Source organism: Littorina saxatilis, linkage group LG14, assembly GCF_037325665.1.
Source record: "Littorina saxatilis isolate snail1 linkage group LG14, US_GU_Lsax_2.0, whole genome shotgun sequence".
Classification (NCBI taxonomy): domain Eukaryota; kingdom Metazoa; phylum Mollusca; class Gastropoda; order Littorinimorpha; family Littorinidae; genus Littorina; species Littorina saxatilis.
Window position 1 is genome coordinate 32934522 of NC_090258.1, and position 22620 is coordinate 32957141.

The window sequence follows — 22620 nt, forward strand, 5'->3', positions numbered from 1 at the left end:
TGCACACACATTTACCTGCATGAACAGATACGCACACGAAGAGATGGCTTTGAGAGTATATCAGTCCTCTGATGTCACTTCCTGTTAAAACCAGAGGGTCACCTTTCGAGATCAGGAGCAGTAAAGAAAACCTGACAATAAGATGAAAGGACTCACCGCCTCCAGTTTAAAGGGCCACCCTTCTGTGAGTATTTGTAAAATATGACGTTTTTACTCTGGTCAAATGAATGCAGGCTCCGTCTGACATTGTTTATAGATGTGTTGTGTGCATGCAACGCACTTGCTGCCCTTGCAGTGTACTCTACTACTGTTGATCAGTGGGAACCACTCGCCCATAGCGTATCATACGCCGTATGCAGTCTTGCAGTTGCAGAGTTAAAACTAAGTGTTAGTGTTTACCACCTGTAGCCACACAGTAGGTGATTTTTTGCAGCTCTTTGCGAACACCTGTGTGCAAGAGTTGAAATCTATAGTACAAAATAAAACGACAGTAAATTGTTAGATTATAATTACATATTCTTACTCCGAATCACATGATTTGCATTGACCCACTTCGATGCTTAGGTTATGATAAAAGCTACCCCGTCTAGGTATAAGGGGAGCAACCCCAACTAAAAAAGTGACTGCACCAGCATGACTGACACCCTGGGTTACGTCCCATGTAGCCTACTACGTCATCAATGGTGCTGGTCACGTGATACCCCTTCAATCGACTACTATCACTCAAGGGTGACGGTTGTGTACGCTTTTGCTCTGGCTGGTTTTGTGTCTACGGCACCCTCCGGCCTCGGCCCCCGTCTACTTCTTGCTGGCTTGCAGCTGGTGAGATCGTTCATATTTTCTTGTATATTTTATTGCTTCTGCTGTGAATTTCGCATGTCTGTTGGACTCTGAAGTTCTCAGCAGTTGTTTGGCTTCCTCATGGTCGCCATTTGCATTAGCACGTTGTCTGGCTTCTGTTGTTTTAGCCGTGTTCGGCTATTAACGCTGTTGTAGCTTGCTTTGTAGCTGCCGTCGGTAGCTGTTACGTATGTGCTTATCTATTTGCGTGCTTGCTTCTGAAATGTTTGTGTCTGTACGGACTTTATTATTTTCAGACTTGTGGCTTCCTCTTTGGTCGCCATTTTTAGCTAGCATGTTGTTGTTATGTTGATTTTTCGTCCGTTCTCGGACGCTTAACTCTTCGTATAGCTAGTTGTTTAGCTGCCTTTGGTAGCTCCTAAACTGGTTTTACCTGCCCTCTTTGCTGGCTTCTGAAAGGTTGGCGTCCGTTCGGACTTTGCTAGTTTCAGTTGTTTGTTTATTTTTCTCTCGGTGCTTACTTGACCGTTAATGAGAATTAGAGGGAGCTAAGGCCGAGGGTAGGGCTTGGGCCCTGCTAAGCTCTATCCCTCAGCAGCCTCTTCTTTTGATGAACTCCTTTGTTGTTCATGTTGGCACAATTTTAGGCAATTTTTTACGTTGTTCTGTGCCGTTTTTTCGGTTACGGACGATTGGCCGTCTGGCTCTCAGCCGTCCGTTTTGGCCTCTAAGGCTGTCGTTTTACGTCTGTTTCGGCTCCAGAGTCTAGGGCTCTGGGGTCTGCACTTATCTTTTGCTTATTTCCAGAAATAGATTCCCTCGTTCGCGAGGTTTGCCGCGGCGGACTTCGTCGCCAGCTCTGCCCCCCGCCTGGGGGTTAGGCGACTTTCTCTCCTTCAGACTCTGGGTCTTCTCCGGACCAGGCTGCTGTCCACCGTGATGTTTCTGGACGGTCCCTTGGGGATCTTCTTCTCCTCTTCCTGGCCGGCATTTGTTGCCTTCCGCTTGCGGTAGCGCAACAGTGCATGTCCCTCCGGGGATCCGGCCACAACAAGGTTGGTGTCTGCAGCAGCCGTTTACGGCAGCTGCACTTCCGGTTTCCGGAATCGGATGTTCTCCTGCTAGTGAGCAGACGGTGTTCACGTCAGGTCTGAACCTCTCCGTACTCCAGCAGTCGGTTCTGACAGCTGGGCTTCCTGCTGTTGCAGGAAGTAGGGGTTCACCGTCTAGTGAGCAGATGGTGTTCACGTCCGGTACGAACCCCGCCTTACGTCAGCAGTCGTCCGCGACAGCTGCTTCCGGCTCAGGCCGGAAGTAAAAGGCTCACTGGCTAGTGTTCGGACTACGTTCACGTCCGGTTTGAGCCTTGCCTTACGTCAGCAGTCGTCCGCGGCAGCTGCGCTTCCGGTTCCGGCCGGAAGTGTAGGTTCACCGGTAGTGCACAGGCTGCTGTCACGTCCGGTTTGGGCCTTACCCTACGTCAGCAGTCGTCAGCGTCAGCTGGGCTTCCGGTTCCGGCCGGAAGTGTAGGTTCACTGGTTAGTGCTCAGGCTGCTGTCACTTCTGGTTCGAGCCTTTACCTACTTCAGCAGTCGTCCGCGACAGCGCCGCTTCCGGGTACGGCCGGAAGCGTAGGTTCACTGGTTAGTGTACAGACTGCTGTCACGTCCGGTTTCGAGCCTTGCCCTACGGCAGCAGTCGTACGCGACGGCTGTGCTTCCAGTTCCGGCTGGAAGTATCGGTTCACTGGTTAGTGCACAGGCTACTGGCACGTCCAGTTTGAACCTTGCCTTACGGCGGCGGTCGTACGCGACCTCTGCGCTTCTGGCTGCGGACGGAAGGTGAGCTCACCGGTTAGTGCACAGGCTGCTGTCACTTCTGGTTCGAGCTTGCCCTACTTCAGCTGTCGTCCGCGACAGCTTTGCTTCTGGTTCCGGCTGGAAGCGTAGGTTCACTGGTTAGTGCACAGACTACGGTCACGTTCGGTTTGAACCTTGCCTTATGTCGGCGATCGTGCGCGACCTCTGCGCTTCTGGCTCCGGCCGGAGGTGGGGGCTCACTGGATAGTGGACCTGCTATGGTCCCATCTGGTTTGAGTCTGGTTTTTTCGTCAGCAGTGCCCTTTGGGCTTGCAGGCTCCCTGCCTCAGGCGGATTAGCAGCTACCACACACTTCGGTAGTGGGTTCTGCCGTTCTCCTCACTTCCTGTGCCTTTGGTCTTCGACGCCTCTCATCCTCCTCTTAGTCAGGGGTGAAGTTTGGCCGTTGACCTGCAGGAAAGGGGCTTCAGGCTCCGGCCTTCCCAGCTTCGGGACATTAGCGGCTCAGAGGAAGTTGCCTTTGCCCAGGATGTCCCGGAGTTTGCTGTCGTCTTTTGCCCCTCTGCGTGCACCTTTGCCGGTCACGCCGGAACTTCTTCTTTGGGGAACGTTTCGAGTCCCCTGCTCTCTGAGCAGACTCTCTTCCCCTCTGAGGAAGTGGGCAGACAGCTTTTGGAACTTGCTTCCATTTCGGAGACACTCCTTTACGGAGTCCTTGGCGCCCTTTACACTCAGTAAAGAGCAGGACGCAGGGGATGCTTTCTCCACCTTTGCTAGGGCGATTTTAGAGCGGAGAAGGCCCTCCTCTCTGCACAATGCCCATACGGTCATGTACAGACGGGACTTGTTCCTCGCCCATTCCTAGTTTGTGGGGAATCAATGAGAGACAACCTTAGTTCTTCACCCTTGGTGGATGGGTCTCTCTTCGGCCTCCTGGCCTTTAAGGCCTCCTGGCCTTCAAGTCCTCCTGGCCTCCTGGTCTCTGAAGCCTCCTGGCCTCTAAGGCCTCCTGGCCCCCAAGGCCTCCTGGTCTCCAAGGCCTCCTGGCCTCCAAGGCCTCCTGGCCTCCCAGGCCTCTAAGGCCTCCTGGCCTCCAAGGTCTCCTGGCCTCCCAGGCCTCTAAGGCCTCCTGGCCTCCAAGGTCTCCTGGCCTCCAAGGCCTCCTGGTCTCCAAGGCCTCCTGGTCTCCAAGGCCTCCTGGCCTCCCAGGCCTCTAAGGCCTTCTGGCCTCCAAGGTCTCCTGGCCTCCAAGGTCTCCTGGCCTCCAAGGTCTCCTGGCCTCCAAGGCCTCCTGGCCTCCAAGGCCTCCTGGCCTCTAAGGCCTCCTGGCCTCTAAGGTCTCCTGGCTTCCAAGGCCTCCTGGCCTCTAAGGCCTCCTGGTCTCCAAGGCCTCCTGGCCTCCATGGCCTCTAAGGTCTTCTGGCCTCTAAGGTCTCCTGGCATCCAAGGCCTCCCTGGCCTCCTGGCCTCCAAGGAGATAAAGATTTGTAGGGACCTTCAGGTCTCTTCTTTTGCTCTTCAAACTTTGAAGCAGCAAAACGGGCTCTACCTAAGCAGACTCAGCTTTTTCAGGCTAAGTCCTCAGCTCAGGTTTATCCGGAGAGGTTCTTCCTTTCACAGACGTCTTAGTCTGTGCTTTTTGGGAACAACAGCCGGCTTTAGGGCATCCGGGTTTTTTAGCCTCGGCTGGTGCAACGGCCATTTCATCCGTTGGTGGTGGTGGTTGTTGTTTGCTCTTTTGGGCTCGGTCCTTGTGGGTCTTTCGCCGTTTTAGACTCTGTCTTTCTCTAGCGATCGGACTGGTTCTGGTGTTTCGTCCAAACTTAAGGTTTACTTGAGTTGGCCTCGGAAGTTACATTCAGATTTTACTGAGTTTGCATTGGTTTTAGCAATGCATGGTGAGGGGTCATTCTTGTGGCCTATCACTTTTCTCAGCTTTATTGGCTAACCCTCCCCTTTCGGTGGAGGTCTAGTTAATTTCCTGGTTTCTTGGTGCGGGCTTTCAGCCCAGCATCTTTGATGGCAGGTCTACGGGCGTTCCGGCTCTCAGCCTTAGCCCGTGTATTAGTCTCCTGCCTGGCATGGGCGACTACGGTCTCCGTGTCTCTAGAATTTGTGTCTTCCTCTTCTCCCTCATCCTGCCATGAGGCGAGTCGGGTCGACTTCCGGTGGGGTGGGTTGCCTGTTAAGGTCACCCTTCTACCACTTGCATCTATTTCGGACTCTTGCCTGTTGTGTTCCGTGTCTGATTCTCGGTTCTGAGGTATCAGACGTGTTTGGTTTTTCAGCCAGACTCAGGAATTTTCTGGGCTCGGTCGGCCGCGATTTTTGCTTCGGGCCCTTCTTCTTGAGGACTCTCGTTCAGGGAGTCTTAAGGCTGGTTAGCTTCACAGTTTTCTGTTTTCCTTTCCAGTCTCGTTTCTGTTTTGGGTTTTTGATTTTCTTTCATTTACCTACAAGCAGACTGCTTTGTGATCACTCTGACCTTAGTCTTTTCGGTTAGAGTCACCGGTCACATCAGGCTTTGGTCACCGCGTTCTCCGCTCTGCTGGCGGCTTACACTTTTCGTAGGCCGCTTCTTCCTCTGTTTACCTCCCTCTGTGCTTCTGCATGGACTGGTAGTGGACTTCTGGTGACCGTCTCTTCTGAGTTGTTTCTTGGAGTTTGACTCTGGTTTTTTGTACTCAGACGTCTCTCTCTCTTTCTAGGAAACAGGTCACTCCTCTCTGGAGCTGACCGTTATCTCTCCGGCCTTTCGGGCCTCTCTCCATGCCAAGGCTTTTTCTTTGGCATGATTGTCTTACGGTCCTGGGGAAGGTTGGTGCTTTTCATTTATGATCGGTCAACCTTACGCTTAGTCGTTTCCAGGGTTTTTGGCATTTCCTTCCAATAGTAAGGGGGGGGGGGGGGGCAGCTTGTCTGTCCCTCTACTCGGCTCGGGTTATTCAAGACTTGAGCCCCTTTCTGGGCTGTTTTTTATGGTTCGGGAGATGGGAAGAAGTGCTGAGCACAGCTTACGGGCTCTCTGATGCTGTCTTTCGCATTTTTTGCCTGAGCGGCATTGCGACTGTCTTTTAGGTTGGTTCTCGGTCCTCGTTCTGTCTTTTGGCAGTGGGCCAGTTCCTGGCAAGGGTTTTAGAGTGAGCTAGATGTTTTCTTTCTCACCGGCTCTTTCCCTGATGTTCGGCAGTGGGCCTGTTTTTTGGCGAGGGATTCTCTTTCCCTCCGCCTTGGCGTCGCTTTCGGCTATCTTTCCCCTAGGCTCAGCCCGAGCTCTTTTTCCAGGGCCTGAGCCTCCTCCTCGGCCGTTTTACGGTCTGGGAGGTTGGATGATGTCCTGCACACAGCTTACTGGTGCTCGGCTTTGTCTTTATCAGTTTAATAGGGAGACATTGCTGCCTTGGGCCTCTTCCTTGGCCGTCTTGCGGTCCCACAGAATGAGCGAAGTCTTGAATACAGCCTTTTGGCGATCAGACGATGTATTCATCAGCTTTTATCTGAGAGACATTGCTTCGCTCTGTAACGATGGATCAAGGTCCCTGCCTGCCTTGGTGGCAGCGGGCCAGTGCATTTCCAGAAATTGATGGTGAGTTTGAACCTTTTTTGATCTTACCCACCTCCTGGTTGGAGTTATCTGCAAATCATGTGATTCGGAGTAAGAATATGTAATTATAATCGAAAATTTTTATCTAAATTTTGATTTGATTAATATACTTACCCGAATCACATGAGTAATTCCCTCCCTCCTGCCCCGCTCGATATTTTAATGTTCTATTAGTCGATTGAAGGGGTATCACGTGACCAGCACCATTGATGACGTAGTAGGCTACATGGGACGTAACCCAGGGTGTCAGTCATGCTGGTGCAGTCACTTTTTTAGTTGGGGTTGCTCCCCTTATACCTAGACGGGGTAGCTTTTATCATAACCTAAGCATCGAAGTGGGTCAATGCAAATCATGTGATTCGGGTAAGTATATTAATCAAATCAAAATTTAGATAAAAATTTTCGAATGTTCGCCCCAGAATGTTAGTTGTTAGTAATGTTACTGAATAGTGTATGCATGCAGGACCTTTGTCAGTCAGTGTCCCTGAGTGTCAGTTGATGATTGTTTGATCATTTGATCATTTACTTTGGCTGATAGGGTCAAGACTCAATTTTGACCACTTCCAGTTCCAGAGATACTACTATCAATATGAGGCTTAGCGCAGGGATTTTTAAAAATTTTTTATTTGTATTTTATGCAATTTATATCGCGCACATATTCCAGGCGCAGGGATTTATTTATGCCGTGTGAGATGGATTTTTTTTTTACACAATACATCAGGGGTGTCGTTTGGGTCGACCCTTCGGCCAATCGCCGATTTTTTTTTACTTTGGCCGAAACTTTCATGTCCCTATCGGCCAAATGTCCGAAGAGTATTCGCCTAAATTGGCCAAAGTTTGTCCAGTTTTTTGTATTGGTCAGGCTTTGATTGCTAAAACTGCTGCCGATGTACTTAGTCAACTGACTGACGTTTATTTCCTTCGCGAATACCAAAAACGAAACATCAATGTTTTGAACGGAAACCAGTGCCAAAAAATATAGATGCCAGAGTGGTTTAGCTTGTACAAGGGAAACCACACTATCAGCGTTTGCGTTCGCCGGTTCGCGATAGTTTATCAATCAGGCAGTGCTTTCGATTTGGATTTGAACATCATGTCGCAACCAAAAAAGAAAAAAACTAAACTAAGTGATTCCGGACAAAATGACAGGAACACCGCGAATGTGGACAGTGTCAGTGTGAGTGGTAGTAGTGTTGTCGAGTCGATCGAAGCAGACGACATAGCAGACGATAGTCACCGCGAATCGAAATCTGCTGAGCCAGAGAATGAAAAGCGTCCTCCAAATCGTGGTTTCCAAACAAAATGGCTCACCCTACACGGTTTTTTATTGGTGTTTTACCAGTCATGTTTCCCAAGGCTTGTCAAGATTAGCACAAGATTGGAAGAGTTTTACTTTCAAGAAATTAAAGTTAAAGGTTTGAAAAAGTTTCAGAGAACTGGTGTCTGATGTAGTTAAATCAGCAAAGCTGATTGTTTCAGTTGCAGTAAGCAACATATAATCCAGGGGTGGATTAGGGGGGTTGTTACGGGGGTTCCAGACACCCCCCCCCCCCCCCCCAAAGAAAAAAGAAAAAAAAAATCTGTCTGTAAAGCCGGGGGAAGAGTTAATTGTTTAATTGTCACAGTATGCGACATGTCTTCCTTCTAACCATACTATATGATGTCGGGAGCAGATATCAGCATAGGCCTATATTAGACCAGTGAAGATAAATTGCCATTATTTAAATTTTAATACTAACGTTAAAAGAAATAATGAGTGGCTGCTGACACCAGTTGATCATGTTTAAAATCAAGGATAAGCCACAAATTGTTTATAAATTAGCTAAAATTCTTCTACTTCAGGGGGGGCTTTTCCCCCCAGACCCCCAGGTTGTACCCTCCCTCCTCTGGCTTAACTGTTACGCCCCTGTAATCTAGCTGTGTTCCTAAGATAATGATTGTATGTATTTGTGTTCCCCTCTTGAGTCTTGTGCTTCAATGTTGCGGTGACTTTGTATGAGCCAAAATAATGGCCGAAAATTTTTCAAGATGTCCTAAAGCTTTCTGACAGTTTCGGCCAAATGTCCCAACATGAAAATGTCTAGCAACACCCCTGTACATCACGCATTCACATCGGCTAGCAGATCGCAGCCATTTCGGCGCATATCCTACTTTTCACGGCCTATTATTCCAAGTCACACGGGTATTTTGGTGGACATTTTTATCTATGCCTATACAATTTTGCCAGGAAAGACCCTTTTGTCAATCGTGGGATCTTTAACGTGCACACCCCAATGTAGTGTACACAAACTACTACTGTTAAACCTGTTTATAATATATAACGTCCACCCAAGGGAACAACCAAAAGTGTTCTTTATAACTTAAATTGTAGTTAGGAGGTCGTTTGATTATTATTATGGGAAGCTGAATTATTTACAAAAAAAAGAGCTGTCTTTGGGATACGGAGTGGTCATTATGGAGAGGTGGTCGCAACGGCAGTTGGACTTTGGCAGTCAAGTTATGATTTGGAGTTAGGCTACTTCCCGTGATGCAGGATGACGTTGAATGTGTATGTGTTCTCATTACTAGGAATGCTGTGTAAGGCCAAAAAAAAAATAGGTGTGGTTACGGTAACATAGCCAAAAAAAATAGGGTAGGAAGGTAGGCAATCACATTTTTTTTTTAAACTTTTTTTTCTAATGTGTACAAATTAAACCTACTGACAGGGAAATAAGTGTGCGACTCGGGCGCTTTCGCTTTCATTGCGTTTTCTGCACTCGTTTTCTTGTGTTTTTTGTGTTTTTTTGACAAATGTAATAAAAAGTTATAGGGTCGGCCCCTAAAAATAGGGTAGGTCGGGTTACCGTAACCACACCTATTTTTTTTTAGGCCTAATAGAGGGTGCTATCCGTCTATCTGCCAGGCCTCTGGTCTGTTTTTGTTTCCAGCACTGGAGAGCAGTTCCTATAATCCTCATTCACTCGTTTTGATGTAATTACCGTAATTAACATGGTTTACTGTAGTGTTATTGTTAACAACCACCTGCTTAAAGTTTAATTCAAAAGACCACCTCAAAAGATGCCCAACGGTTTTTTCCCTCCATAGAAACATTACAATATAATTCCTCTTTTCACAGCGACAATCTGTCTAGATAACAACCCCTTGGCTGGTCGTTTCACCACACAGGCTAAAATGTAGCAATTATAATTTGTATACAGTCAAATTTAAGATTTCAGTGTCTAATATGTGTTTGTACATTGCAGCTGATTCCACTCTTCGTCTGCGTGGGCGCAGGTGTGGTTGGAGCGGGATATTACATCGGGCGTCTCTGCACTCGCTGCCCTGATGTCAGGTAATTCATTTGATTACAGAAGATTTTCGTTCAAAATCCAATTGCTAAATAAGAGAAACCACTGAATAACAAGAAGGGCAAAGCCCATACGACTCACATGCTTTACACATTTTTCCTACCAAAATACATGTGACCTTGACCCAAGGTCAAGGTCATCCAAGGTCATGCAACACAAAGCTGTTAATTCAAGACATAAGAAGTACAATGGTGCTTATTGGCTCTTTGACTCACATGCGAAGCAAAAGTGAGTCTATGTACTCACCCGAGTCGTCCGTCCGTCCGGAAAACTTTAACGTTGGATATTTCTTGGACACTATTCAGTCTATTAGTACCAAATTTGGCAAGATGGTGTATGATGACAAGGCCTAAAAAAACATACATAGCATCTTGACCTTGCTTCAAGGTCAAGGTCGCAGGGGCCATACATGTTGTCTAAAAAACAGCTATTTTTCCCATTTTCTCTGAAGTTTTTGAGATTTAATACCTCACCTATATATGATATATAGGGCAAAGTAAGCCCCATCTTTTGATACCAGTTTGGTTTACCTTGCGTCAAGGTCAAGGTCACAGGAGCTCTTCAAAGTTGGATTGTATACATATTTTGAAGTGACCTTGACCCTGAACTATGGAAGATAACTGTTTCAAACTTAAAAATTATGTGGGGCACATGTTATGCTTTCATCAAGAGACACATTTGGTCACATATGGTCAAGGTCACTTTGACCCTTATGAAATGTGACCAAAATAAGGTAGTGAACCACTAAAAGTGACCATATCTCATGGTAGAAAGAGCCAATAAGCACCATTGTACTTCCTATGTCTTGAATTAACAGTTTTGTGTTGCATGACCTTGGATGACCTTGACCTTGGGTCAAGGTCACATGTATTTTGGTAGGAAAAATGTGTAAAGCAGTTCTTAGTGTATGATGTCATTGCTAGGTTTAGCTGAAGGTCAAGGTCATGTAAAGGTCAAGCATGTGAGTCGTATGGGCTTTGCCCTTCTTGTTCTACCATGAGATATGGTCACTTTTAGTGGTTCACTACCTTATTTTGGTCACATTTCATAAGGGTCAAAGTGACCTTGACCTTGATCATATGTGACCAAATGTGTCTCATGATGAAAGCATAACATGTGCCCCACATAATTTTTAAGTTTGAAACAGTTATCTTCCATAGTTCAGGGTCAAGGTCACTTCAAAATATGTATACAATCCAACTTTGAAGAGCTCCTGTGACCTTGACCTTGAAGCAAGGTAAACCAAACTGGTATCAAAAGATGGGGCTTACTTTGCCCTATATATCATATATAGGTGAGGTATTGAATCTCAAAAACGTCAGAGAAAATGGGGAAAATGTGAAAAATAGCTGTTTTTTAGGCAACATTTATGGCCCCTGCGACCTTGACCTTGAAGCAAGGTCAAGATGCTATGTATGTTTTTTGGGGCCTTGTCATCATACACCATCTTGCCAAATTTGGTACTGATAGACTGAATAGTGTCCAAAAAATATCCAACGTTAAAGTTTTCCGGACGGACGGACGACTCAGGTGAGTACATAGACTCACTTTTGCTTCGCATGTGAGTCAAAAAGGCTTGCGTAAACTCGTTTTAGTTTGTTTAAAACTTAAGTTCTGTTCACATCTTATTTATGGCAGGTTTTGCAGTATTGCATGCCTGAGATAGCACCAAAAAAATGTGGCCAATTTGATTAAAAGTACGTTTGGTTCTATATTTTTGTTCATTTGGGATAAGCTTTGTATATATACTGTTAGGAATAAATAAGTTCAACAAGCTTTGGAACATCAGGATCAGCAGTATGTCCTATTTATTTGCTTTTTGTAAGTGGAACATTATCAAGTCCATGCAACAAAACGATAAAACTATAATGTAGTACCTGAACACTTTTTTTATTCTTGCGAAAAGGTGCGAGTGCAAGTATAGAGGAAAATCATGACTTTTAGTTTTACGAACATAGGAAGAATTGATCTATTCACGAAGCTGTTTTAGACAAATTGTCCCACAAAAGTAAGTTATCCATTATATTTATAGTTTAGCATGACAGACTTTTTCTTGGTCAATAAAGGGCAGTAATTTTGTTACTATTTTTCAGCTGGAACAAGCGTGATGAGGTGTATCCCTGGAACAAGCTTGCACCTAGCTACCAGTATAAGGTATGAATGAACCTCATTGTAACTCAAATACATACACATGCACGCATACTTGCTGTCTATTCCTCTTCTTCCCTTGTATACCCTGGTTAGTCACCCTGGGAAGTGATCTGCAGCATTAAATGTGTATCTGGCTGGCTGGTTTTGTTTGAGGCAGTAGATGGGTTGTCCTTGGGGGAGGGGAGGTGTGGAAATGTGGCTTTGTCGATAGCGACGCTGGCTTTGAAACCTGTTTGTCGCTATCGAAGTGGGTGTGAATCCTGGGTTAGGCAAGGGATTTCTTTCCCGGAGTCAACTTTTTGCAGAGTCTTCAGTGTTCGAACACCCCTGATTTCGTGCATGCGCTGCTAGACACTGATTGGCCAACAATGCCACATGGTGTTGTTTGCCCCAGTATTTCCAAGGTGAGCAACTCTGCCACAACAGATAAAATCTTGACTACTCTTCCACAACCAATCATATTTTGACAGATGCTCATCGTCTGTTTTATGACACTGACCATGTCTGTTTTCTTGTCTGTTTCTAGTTCTACTCCCCAAAGAGAGACTACGCCAAGGAAAAGTTCCCTGAGGAGCGCCCAGAGATCTAAGTCAAGGGCAAACTCGTCTGTGATCAGGAACTTTCCTCTTTGATTTACCTTAGTTTTCCTCGACAGGTGTTAATATTATATAGCATGGAAGTGAGCTACTTGCATGAAATTGAAAAGGCTGGGTTTGAATGTGTTTGTATGGTGTGATTTGACAATGAAGAAAACAAAATGTTAACCTTTGTTCGGTCTGTGAGGTAAAGGCTGAGCCGGAAAAGACATCTGAAAAGGTAACTCAAGTGATTCTTCAGTTTGTTGATTGGTTCAGATCTTTAGAAGTAATAATCTTTGAAGTTAATGTTCCTGCAGTTTGGCCTTTTGCCGATCATAACCATGAAGGAAATTACGTTAACACAAGAAATTACAGGAATTTCATTTTTTGGGCAATCTCACTGGCTATACTGATATTTTGGCTACCACAGCCAATAATTTTCGCACAAAGTTGAAGTCCAGTTGTTCCAGTGCTTTGTTGCACTGTTCTCCACTTTTGCTTCAAACTTTTTTTGTTTTTAGCAGTTCAACTGTTTGTTTGGGCATTTGTTTGCTGGTAGTTTAGAAGTACTCTGATTAGGGGTTTGTGTTTATTTTCACAAGGAATAAAGGAAGATGAAGGTTGTCTCTGCTTGGTGAAGCCTTTGGTTTTGTATGTGTGTGTGTGTAGCGCATGTGTTGAATCTGTATGGAGAAATGAACAGGCTAGAAACTACCTTTATCTTATAGACTAGTCCAAGACTCTGCTTCATAAGGTCATTACTTTTCCATGCTGGACTAGGGATGGACTGTTAACCGTAGGCACTTGATATAAACATAACCTTATGAACTGTATGATTCTAGTATGTTACACTTCACAAGTGTGTTCCTTTGTAATTTTTTACACACTTTCACTCGCATTTCAATATTCTTAAAAAAAAAAAAATCTAGTGTAAACCTGGTGCCACACATCAAGCCATGTAGTATTCTCCATATCTTTTATTAGTTGCTGTTTTATTATTATAAACATCAAAGATATACATGTATCATACAAAAAGATGTAAAACTAAGCATCAATTACTAAACATGACAAACACAGTCCAACGTAAAAAGAAAATCACAATAAACTGAGCACTTTTGATATATATATACAACACTTTCAATACAGTCATGAGATAGGATCAAGTTTGCTATTTATATATGCTTGGTTCTCAAACATGTCATAACACTTACAGAATGTATGCAAGCACTAAATGCACAACATCTGAAACCGTAAAGAAAACGTGCAAGCCAAACAAAAATCATAATAGCATATTTGCATATCAACATAAGTACAAACTTTTTGTGGACAACGATATGTCATGTGTGAAATACTCGGCTCACAAACTGATCAGAAAACTGAAAATGTGTAAATATTTTATAAAGTACAGTACACAATAACTAAAATAGTAAAAACTTTGCAAGCTAATGCCAATCATGATTTGCACATGCTTGTGTAGAAACGGAAGAACTTTTTTTGTTAAAGGCACAGTAAGCCTCCCGTAAACCATCACAGAGCTCCCCGAGCGTCTACATACAGTACAAGCATACTTCCATTGAAAGCTCACCGAACAGGAACATCCTGGCTGCTTTCTGTCGAGCGTGAGAAATTTTTTAAGAATTTATTTTCGTGGACTTGCTCCTCTACAACAATGGCGCCTCGTTTTGGTGCTCTAATGAATATTCAATACCGGAAATCACGCCCGGACAGTAAGCCTCCCGTAAACCATCACAGATACTGTCAGGCTTTTACACACAGTACAAACACCCTTCCATTTGAACGCTCACCAAACGGGAACATCCTAGGTGCCCTACGTAAAGAGCGAGCAATTTTTAAAGAATTAATTTTGCAGATTGTCTCGAACACGTTTTGGACCCATCCTGAACTCAGGTCAAAAATGAGTTACTTCCCTTCGGGTCTCATTCTATCGATGTAAACTGGCCATAGCCGTGGATCGATGAGTATCAGAATGTTTTTGGACGGCGTGGTGCGTTTTTGTGCTAGACCTAACTTTTAAAATCTAAATAATAAATTGACAGCTTGTTACACAAACATTCTTTAATCATAAAAGAATTCTTTTTTCATCAAGACAAGATCAGTACAATTCAAAGTTGTGAAAGTTTGAAAAAAGAAAAGCCCGGAAGCAGGGTCACGCAAGGGTCGTAGCAGACGACGGTTTATGCATATCGCCGTTCCTCTCAAAAGTCAAAAGCCATCGCTCGAGGGTTCTTGTGAACCGCAGCCGTTTGTTTCGTGCATAAAAACGTGCTATTGTAGATCAGCTCACATCGAGTCGCATTCAAATGACTAACTGACGACTACATTGTGAAAAAGGGAAACTGGATCACACGGGTTCACGATGGCTCAGGGGTAAGATAAACCACGCAAAAATAAATTCTTTGAAAATTGTTCGCTCTTTACGGAGGGCACCTAGGATGTTCTCAATCGGTGAGTGTTTAAATGAAAGGGTGTTTGTACTGTGTGTAAAAGCCTGACCGTATCTGTGATGGTTTACGGGAGGCTTACTGTGCCTTTAAAGGATAAGCCACAAAAAGCACCTTGCGAACTTGTGAACATACCTTGCAAAATTCTTGAAGTTAAGCAAAATTTACTTGGTGAAAGTGTATGGTTCCTTGTGCATTGTTTCTTCTCTTTTAGTTGAAATAAATCTTAACACTACATAAGCGAACATTGCATGCTCTGCTCGGAAACACACTAGGAGATCTATACACACTAACTTGAAGGAAGACCATGCAAATTAATTCATGTGGCAAGCAGGTGGGAAAACAAGTCTTGTGTCAATTTTAGCTCACTGAGAAAATTCTACGGAATGAGATTCCAATAAATACATGTAGTGTCAATATAACACTTACCTCGACAGTACTATTCTTGCACATTATCTATTATAGGCCGAAAAAATTGGACAAAACGCTGCGTGGGTACAATTATCTCCCATAACCATGCGCCACCGTGGATCCCAAGCACTGTCCGAGTGCTTCCCCCTTACAGGATGTAGGTGGCGCGTCCTCTTTCTTTTTTCGCGCGTGACAGTAGGCTGTGTTTCTGCTGCGCTCCCGGATTATTTTGGATTCTAGAGTCTTCTTTTCTGTGTGGATTACCACCTGTTGGATTTTTGTGTGTTATTCCACTTCTGGCTTGAGGCTACGTTGTTTTTCTTCCAACTTGTGCCTCCGTTGTTGTGTGGCGGACTCGGCGTGCCTACCGTCCTACTTCGTGGTGACCGGTCGTCTGCTTCTCGTTTCGCCTCATTCACTTGAGTATTGACCTAATTTTCTTTGAATTTTGTTAATTCTCTATTTTTTAAGGGTACGTACAGGGCGAGGTAGGATGTCTCGTCTTGTTTTGGGCTCTGGTTCTACGGAACCAGAGTCTGCCGGGGGCAACCCTTCTCCGGGCGCACAGCGTCATGTTTTGCGCACGGACAGGGGGACCTTTCGGCGCTCCGACTCTCCCTCCCCAAACGCTTTGCGTTTGCGGCGAGGGAGGGCGGAGAAAGCCTGTTTGAGCAAGCTCAATGCGAGCTTGCTCAAACAGGCTGGGCTTGAACCTGGGACTTCGGGCGGGGCTGCGCCGTCGAAGGTTCGGGGAAGGTCGAGGGGAAAGAAAAAGCGTCTTTCTCCTTCTCCTTCCGTGGAACACGCTTCCCCCCCTTCGACGCCGTTGTCCGGCCCTCAGTCTCAGGCTTCAGCTCCTCCCGGTTTCAAGCCAGGGGGGAAGGTTTCCTTCTCCTCCCTGGCTCGAATCCGGGGGCGGGTCGATTCCCAACCCTCTTTGGGGGTTGGTGAATCTGATCTAGGGGCTACGGGAGAGACTCAGGTTTCGACTTCTTTCTTTTCCGGTGCCTCTCCTGTGCCCTCCTCGGTTTCCACCGCTGTGGAAGCCAGGAGGGACACGGGTCCTCCTCTGAACTCCCTCGCTGGGTCGTCTACTGCTGTTTCGACAGTAGTCTCGGACTCATGGGGGGGGGAGATCGGAGGAGATGACGGGGTCTATGAATTCCCTCCCCGCTGGGGTTGGGATGCGAATTGACCCCGTTCAGGGCGGTCCTGTGGGGGCAGGGGTTTCAGGCTTCGTGCCTACGACCACTGCTACTACGGTTCCCTCTGACGTCCGTGTGACTGGTGGCTGTCCCTCTATGAAACGCTCCGGCCGACTAGTTACTGGACGTGGAGGTGTTCGACAGAACGTGGTACTTCTGTCGAATGGTCAGGGCGACGGGAACATTGTTTCTGTTGCTCAGACCGACACCTCCGACCGGACCGTCTTGACCCCACGCCATTCCTTAGCGTCTGGTGTTCGGGTGACGGATGGTCCGGACCAAGGGTCCGGAACGGTCCAGGCTTACGGGTCGGGATCGAACCGGACCCACGGGTCCCGACTGGACTTGACCTCCGGGTTTGGTCCGGACGGGACCCATGGTACGGGACCGTACCGGACCTTAGGGTCCGGTGCGGGACAGTACCTCTGGCCCTTGCCGGACCCCCGGACCTACGGGTCCGGATGGTACGGTACGGGACCAGTGGTCCGGTCGGGACCGGACCACCCGACCACCTCTGTTGGTCCGGGTGGTCTGGCACCGAACCGGAACACACCGGACCACCGGACCTACGGGTCCGGATGGTACGGTACGGGACCAGTGGTCCGGTCGGGACCGGACCACCCGACCACCTCTGTTGGTCCGGGTGGTCTGGCACCGAACCGGAACACACCGGACCACCGGACCTACGGGTCCGGATGGTACGGTGTTTCCACGTCCGGACCGAACCACCCGAACACTTTTGTGGGTACGGATGGTTCTGTGCCGAACGGGACCTCCGGATGGTACGGGACCGGACCGGACCACCGGACCGGACCGGACCACCGGAACACCGGACCACCCGACCGGACCGGATCGGCACCCCCGACCGGACCGGACCATTTCTTTTCTGATCAGACCCGATGGGTCCCTGTTCAGTCTATAAATGGCGGGGGTTCGTTGGCTGGACTGACCCAACAGTCGCAGGGTTTTTGTTGTTCTCTCCCTTCGGCTGCTGGAGACGTTTCGTCTTTGGGGCAGGGGTCTTCGCGGCCTCTTGCTTCAGTGGGCGTTTCGTCACAGCCTACTTCATCACTTTCGGCTCCTCCCCCTCAAGCTTCCTACACTCCTGCTGTTGAGGAGTTGTCGGGAAGTGAAGAGGAGAGTGAGTCAGAGGACGATGGGGAGGAGGATCAGGGTCGCCCTGAGGTTAACACTGATCCTCTACCCTTGCCGGTTTCTGATGGAACTTCCGAAGCTATGCTTCGTACTTTCCAACAGTACATGACAGACATCACGCGGCGTCTTGACGCCACGGATGCCTCGCTTAAGCGTCTGTCGTCTAGTGTTCCCAACCCTTCGGTTGACACACAGGACGTGGAGTCTGAGGACGAGAGGCAGGAGGCTCTCCCTCGCACAGCTAGAAGGACGTTTGAACAGTTTCAGGACGTCCTTCCCTCCGACGCCCTCTCGTCCTTGGAGTCCGCTTCGGCCCGGGCGCGGGAGGCACACGCCGCGTCTGCCGGCGGCTCGTTTTATGAACGATCCGGCCGCCAGCAATTCGCGTTCCACCCTAGTCTTAGTGCCACGGTGGAAGCGGCAGCACATCGCCTGAGGAGTACAGATTCACGTGCGAACGCGACCTATGTTCCTCGGGAGGACGCGGATTCAGTGCCGTGCTTTCCTTCGGGAGGCGCACCTCCACTGTTTCCTCGTGTCCAATCTGTTTCGTCCCTCCCTTTTCCCTTTGACTCTCGAACTCTCCCTTTCCAGACTTCGAGTGTTCAGGGTGGGGCTGACGGTGATGTGTTCGTTGGGGAGGTGCCTTCGGTCAAGAAGGTGGAACTGAGCTCTGCTTTGTTCCACAATCTTGAGGCCACCGTTTCTTCCATTGTCGAGGCCCAATCACAGGCCTTGACATGGATGAGCACGCTGTCCACACTGTTGGACCCTCCCGATCGGGCAGAGTCCGATTCCACTCGGGTCCTTGACACGGTTCGAGTGGATCGGGCTTTGCATGCCGTGCGATCGTGCGTGACGACTGCGGCAGAATTGGCCATTGGAACACGGGTCCACTTGTTGGCCCTGTTCCGTGATCATTTTCTGGCTACTTCTTTAGTGCCTCCGGATATGAGGAAGAGTCTGAGGAACACGTTTCCTCAGCCTTCTTCCCTCTTTCATCCGGGCACTGTCCGTTCTGTGGTGGAGTCCACACGCCAGAGGAACACTGATTCTCTGATGGTTGGCCTCGCTGCTTCGGCGACGTCGGCGGGGAGTAAGAGAAGTGCTACAGTCACCTCCAGCTCCCAGCCTCAGAAGAAGAAGAAGAAGAAGCCAGTTTCACTGCCTCCTTCTTCCTCCTCTCAGGCGCCTGTCGCGTTCCCCCCTGCGGCCCCGGCTTCTCGTGCTCCCAAGCGCAAGAAGAAGGGTGCTCAGACAGGTAAGGGTAAGCAGCACCACCAGGGGGGTGGTCGCAAGCCTGCGCCTGCCCGCCAGCAGAATTTTCAGTGAGTCCCGGCCCTACGTTGACGCCCCCTCAAGTTGCCCCTCTTTCGTCCGTCGGTTCCCTTTTTCGGGCCCGCGACATGTGGGGCAGACTGGTCTCCAACCAGTTTATCTTGAGGGTGGTGGGGTCGGGGTTTTCTCTACCGCTGTCGTCACAACCTCCTTTGTCCGCTCTACCTTTGACGTTCCCCCCTCCTCGAGACCCTGCCAGATGGCAGGCTCTTCAAGACGAGGTGAACTCGTTGGTCGAGAAGAAGGCTGTCTACCCCCTTTCTCAGCCTTCTCCGGGGTTCTACTCCCGCCTGTTCACCGTCCCCAAAAAGGACGGCAGGTTCAGGCCGGTGTTGGACCTCTCCACCTTGAACTTGTACCTTCGCAGGTGCAAGTTCAAAATGGAAACCCCTTCGTCGGTCCGGTTGGCCATCCGGCCAAACGATTGGGCCACGTCTGTGGACCTCCAGGATGCTTACTTCCACATCCTGGTGGCCCCGGGGTACCGACATCTGCTCCGGTTTGTTTGGGAGGGCACAGTGTTCGAGTTTCGGGCCCTCCCATTCGGCCTGTCCTTGGCCCCGCTGATTTTTACAAAGGTGGTCAAGGAGCTGGCGGCGTTGGTCAGAGCTCAGGGTGTGCGTCTGCGTCAATATTTGGACGATTGGCTCACCCTGGCCCAGTCTCGCGATCAATGCCTCCAACACACCCGGCAGGTCCTGGACCGGACCCATGCTTTGGGGTTCCAGATACAGTGGCACAAGTCGGACCTCGTGCCAGCCCAGCAGTTTTGCTACTTGGGGATGGCGTTCGACACAGTGCTTTACACTGTGTCTCCCTCCCCGGACAGAATCCTCTCCCTGAGGCGAAAGATCCTCTCCATTCAGGCTTGCCGCGCTGTTCCTCACAGGCGGCTGGCGGAACTGTTGGGTTCCATGGAGTCTGTCGCTCTGCTGCTGCCCCTTGCAAGGCTACACAAACGTCCCCTGCAACGGGCAGTAGCAGATCGGACTTCCAGGCCTCTCGATTACACCGAGTTGGTCCAGATCGGGCCTTGGTTTCACGAGGCTGTAGTCCAATGGCTGGACCCGATCTGGCTCAACTCTGCGGTGCCTATCCAACCGAGACGGCCGTCTCTCTTCCTGTACACCGACGCTTCTACGCGGGGTTGGGGGGCCCACCTGGACCTGCACGAGGCCCAGGGGGTCTGGACCCAGGAGGAGTCCCTCCTACACATCAACTTTCTAGAGTTGGAGGCGGTTCGTCGGGCTCTGCTGGAGTTTCGCCTCCTGATTCGGGATCAGGATGTGTTGGTCCACGGGGACAACACCACATGCCTAGCTTACCTTCGCCACCAGGGGGGCACCAATTCTCGGTCCCTCTCCCTGTTAGCGGAGGAGATTCTGCTCTGGTGCCAGACCAATCAGGTCCGGATGTCAGTCCAATTCGTTCCGGGGAAACTGAACGCCCTGGCCGACATTCTCAGTCGGGGCGATCAGGTTCTCCCCACAGAATGGACCATCGCTCACAACGTTCTACAGCGTCTGTGGGCAAGGTGGGACCGTCCTCTGATCGATCTGTTCGCAACTCGATTCAGCGCTCGGCTTCCCAGGTACGTCAGCCCCTTTCGAGACACGAATGCGTTCCACGTGGACGCATTCACTCTCTCGTGGAGGCTCCTCGATGCTTACACCTATCCCCCGACATCCCTGATTCCGAGGGTACTGGCAAAGTATCTGCAGGAACGGCCAAGACTGATTTTGGTCGCGCCTTACTGGCCAACAGCTCCGTGGTTTCCAGATCTTCGCGGTCTCACCCACGTAGACCCTCTACCTCTGAATCTGGACGGGGGAAGTCTGCTCCAGCCTCGATCAGGCCTCCCTCATCCACGTCCAGAGAGTCTGTGCTTGACCGCATGGCTCTTGTGCGCTCCAAACTGCTTGCACTAGGATTGCACAAGAGTTCAGTAGAGTTTTCCTTGAACGCTAAGAGGCGATCAACTAATCAGCTCTACGACTTACGCTGGAGAGCTTGGGCCTCCTTCGCCTTGTCCAAGGGGATAAAGCCGCTTTATCCCTCAACACAGGACTTGGCCAACTTCCTGGTGGAAGTGTATCAAAAGAAGAGTCTTTCTTCTAAGACTCTTCTTGGATACAAATCTGCCATCACTTCCACGATTGCGGCTGCTACTGGTCGCAGACCTGAACACTTGATCAGTTCCTCCCTCATCGCTAATGTCCTTTCGGGTATTAGCAATGCAGCGGTGTCTAAACCTCGGGTTTCATTTCCCAAGTGGGATGTCTTCCTGGTTCTCAAACTCCTGCGTAGCAAGGAGTTTGAACCCCTGGCAGGCATTAGTATCAAGTTCCTGACTTTTAAGACTGTGTTCCTCATCGCTTTAGCCACTTGCCGTAGACTCAGTGGTATTCAAGCTTTGAGTGGCCTGGAATTTGACATTGAGTTCACCACACATCAGGTGACGTTGGCTTTCCTACCAGACTTTCGAGCCAAGAATCAGAATGCCTCGGAGTTGTCCAAACCAGTAGTCATTCAAGCCTTGGCTCCCACTCTTGAACATGATGACCCTGATCGCTTCCTCTGCCCAGTACGTGCCCTTAGAGTGTACCTGGATAGAACACGTAGCTTTCGGTCTTCTAAGCGGTCACTGTTTGTCTCGCTTAATCCGAAGTACCAATCGGATATTTCTAGACAAACTTTAGCTCGTTGGCTGACCTTGCTTATCAAACAGGCTTATGTTCATGCTCAAGTGGATGTGGTCCCTGACATCAGGGCACACGAGATTCGGGCTATCGGCTCCTCGTTGGCGCACGTGCGGGGTGCCTCGCTCCAAAGCATAATGGCGGTCGCGTTCTGGAAGACTCCAGCCACGTTTATTAACCACTATATGCGAGACTTTTCCAGTCTCAGGCTTGACCAGTCGTATGGCATTGCCAAAGCAGTGGTTGCCAGCATGGTCACGTCAGTCTAAGGTATTTTTCTTGGGTATATTTTCTTTTACGGTAGTACTGTTCGAAAATTGCCTGGGTATCTTAATCCTTGGATTTAAGTGATTTTGATTAAGGAGTTTAATACTCTACATATCACCCTCACACCACTCTGGTATTCTGTGCAAGAATAGTACTGTCGAGGTAAGTGTTATATTGACTGTAAGGCTTCTTTTTAAGCCTACTGTCTATATGATACTTACCGAGACAGTACTATTAGAGTTTCCCTCCCGCCTCCCCTCTTGATATGTTATGGGCTTTTTGAGGGTCTGCAGCTCATAAAGAAAGAGGACGCGCCACCTACATCCTGTAAGGGGGAAGCACTCGGACAGTGCTTGGGATCCACGGTGGCGCATGGTTATGGGAGATAATTGTACCCACGCAGCGTTTTGTCCAATTTTTTCGGCCTATAATAGATAATGTGCAAGAATAGTACTGTCTCGGTAAGTATCATATAGACAGTAGGCTTAAAAAGAAGCCTTACAATTGCAACAAAATATCACAGAAGTAATGTAAACTGAAAGTGTGAGGTACTCAGTTTTGTCAGAAGTACGAATGATACATGTACTTATGTTTAAGAAGACGCTCTGGTAAGTATTATAAATTCTTGGAAAAAGCTGAAGTATGTTGATTTAATAAACGCGTAACAAAAACACAAGTACCACAGTGGTACCTGCAACAAAAGAACACATAGGACCAGCTAAAAGTTTCCTACATTGCAGGTGGCCTGTCATAATGGGTGTCATTACATGCACAGATGGTAT

At 48.4% G+C, this 22620-nt stretch overlaps 1 protein-coding gene across 1 annotated transcript; it reads left to right on the forward strand.

Moving 5' to 3' along the window:
* Positions 1 to 25: 25 nt before the first annotated feature.
* Positions 26 to 12925, forward strand: LOC138947604 (cytochrome c oxidase subunit NDUFA4-like). The gene is made up of 4 exons (XM_070319112.1): positions 26 to 184; positions 9468 to 9556; positions 11666 to 11726; positions 12250 to 12925. The coding sequence occupies exons 1-4, from the start codon at positions 143 to 145 to the stop codon at positions 12310 to 12312; spliced, it is 255 nt and encodes an 84-aa protein (XP_070175213.1). The 5' UTR covers positions 26 to 142; the 3' UTR covers positions 12313 to 12925.
* The last annotated feature ends 9695 nt before the right edge of the window (positions 12926 to 22620 follow it).

Coding starts and splice junctions, on each gene's coding strand:
- LOC138947604 (XM_070319112.1), top strand. CDS start 143: ATGAAAGGACTCACCGCCTCCAGTTTAAAGGGCCACCCTTCT. Junction 185..9,467: donor GTTTAAAGGGCCACCCTTCT/GTGAGTATTTGT, acceptor TGTACATTGCAG/CTGATTCCACTCTTCGTCTG. Junction 11,727..12,249: donor CACCTAGCTACCAGTATAAG/GTATGAATGAAC, acceptor GTCTGTTTCTAG/TTCTACTCCCCAAAGAGAGA.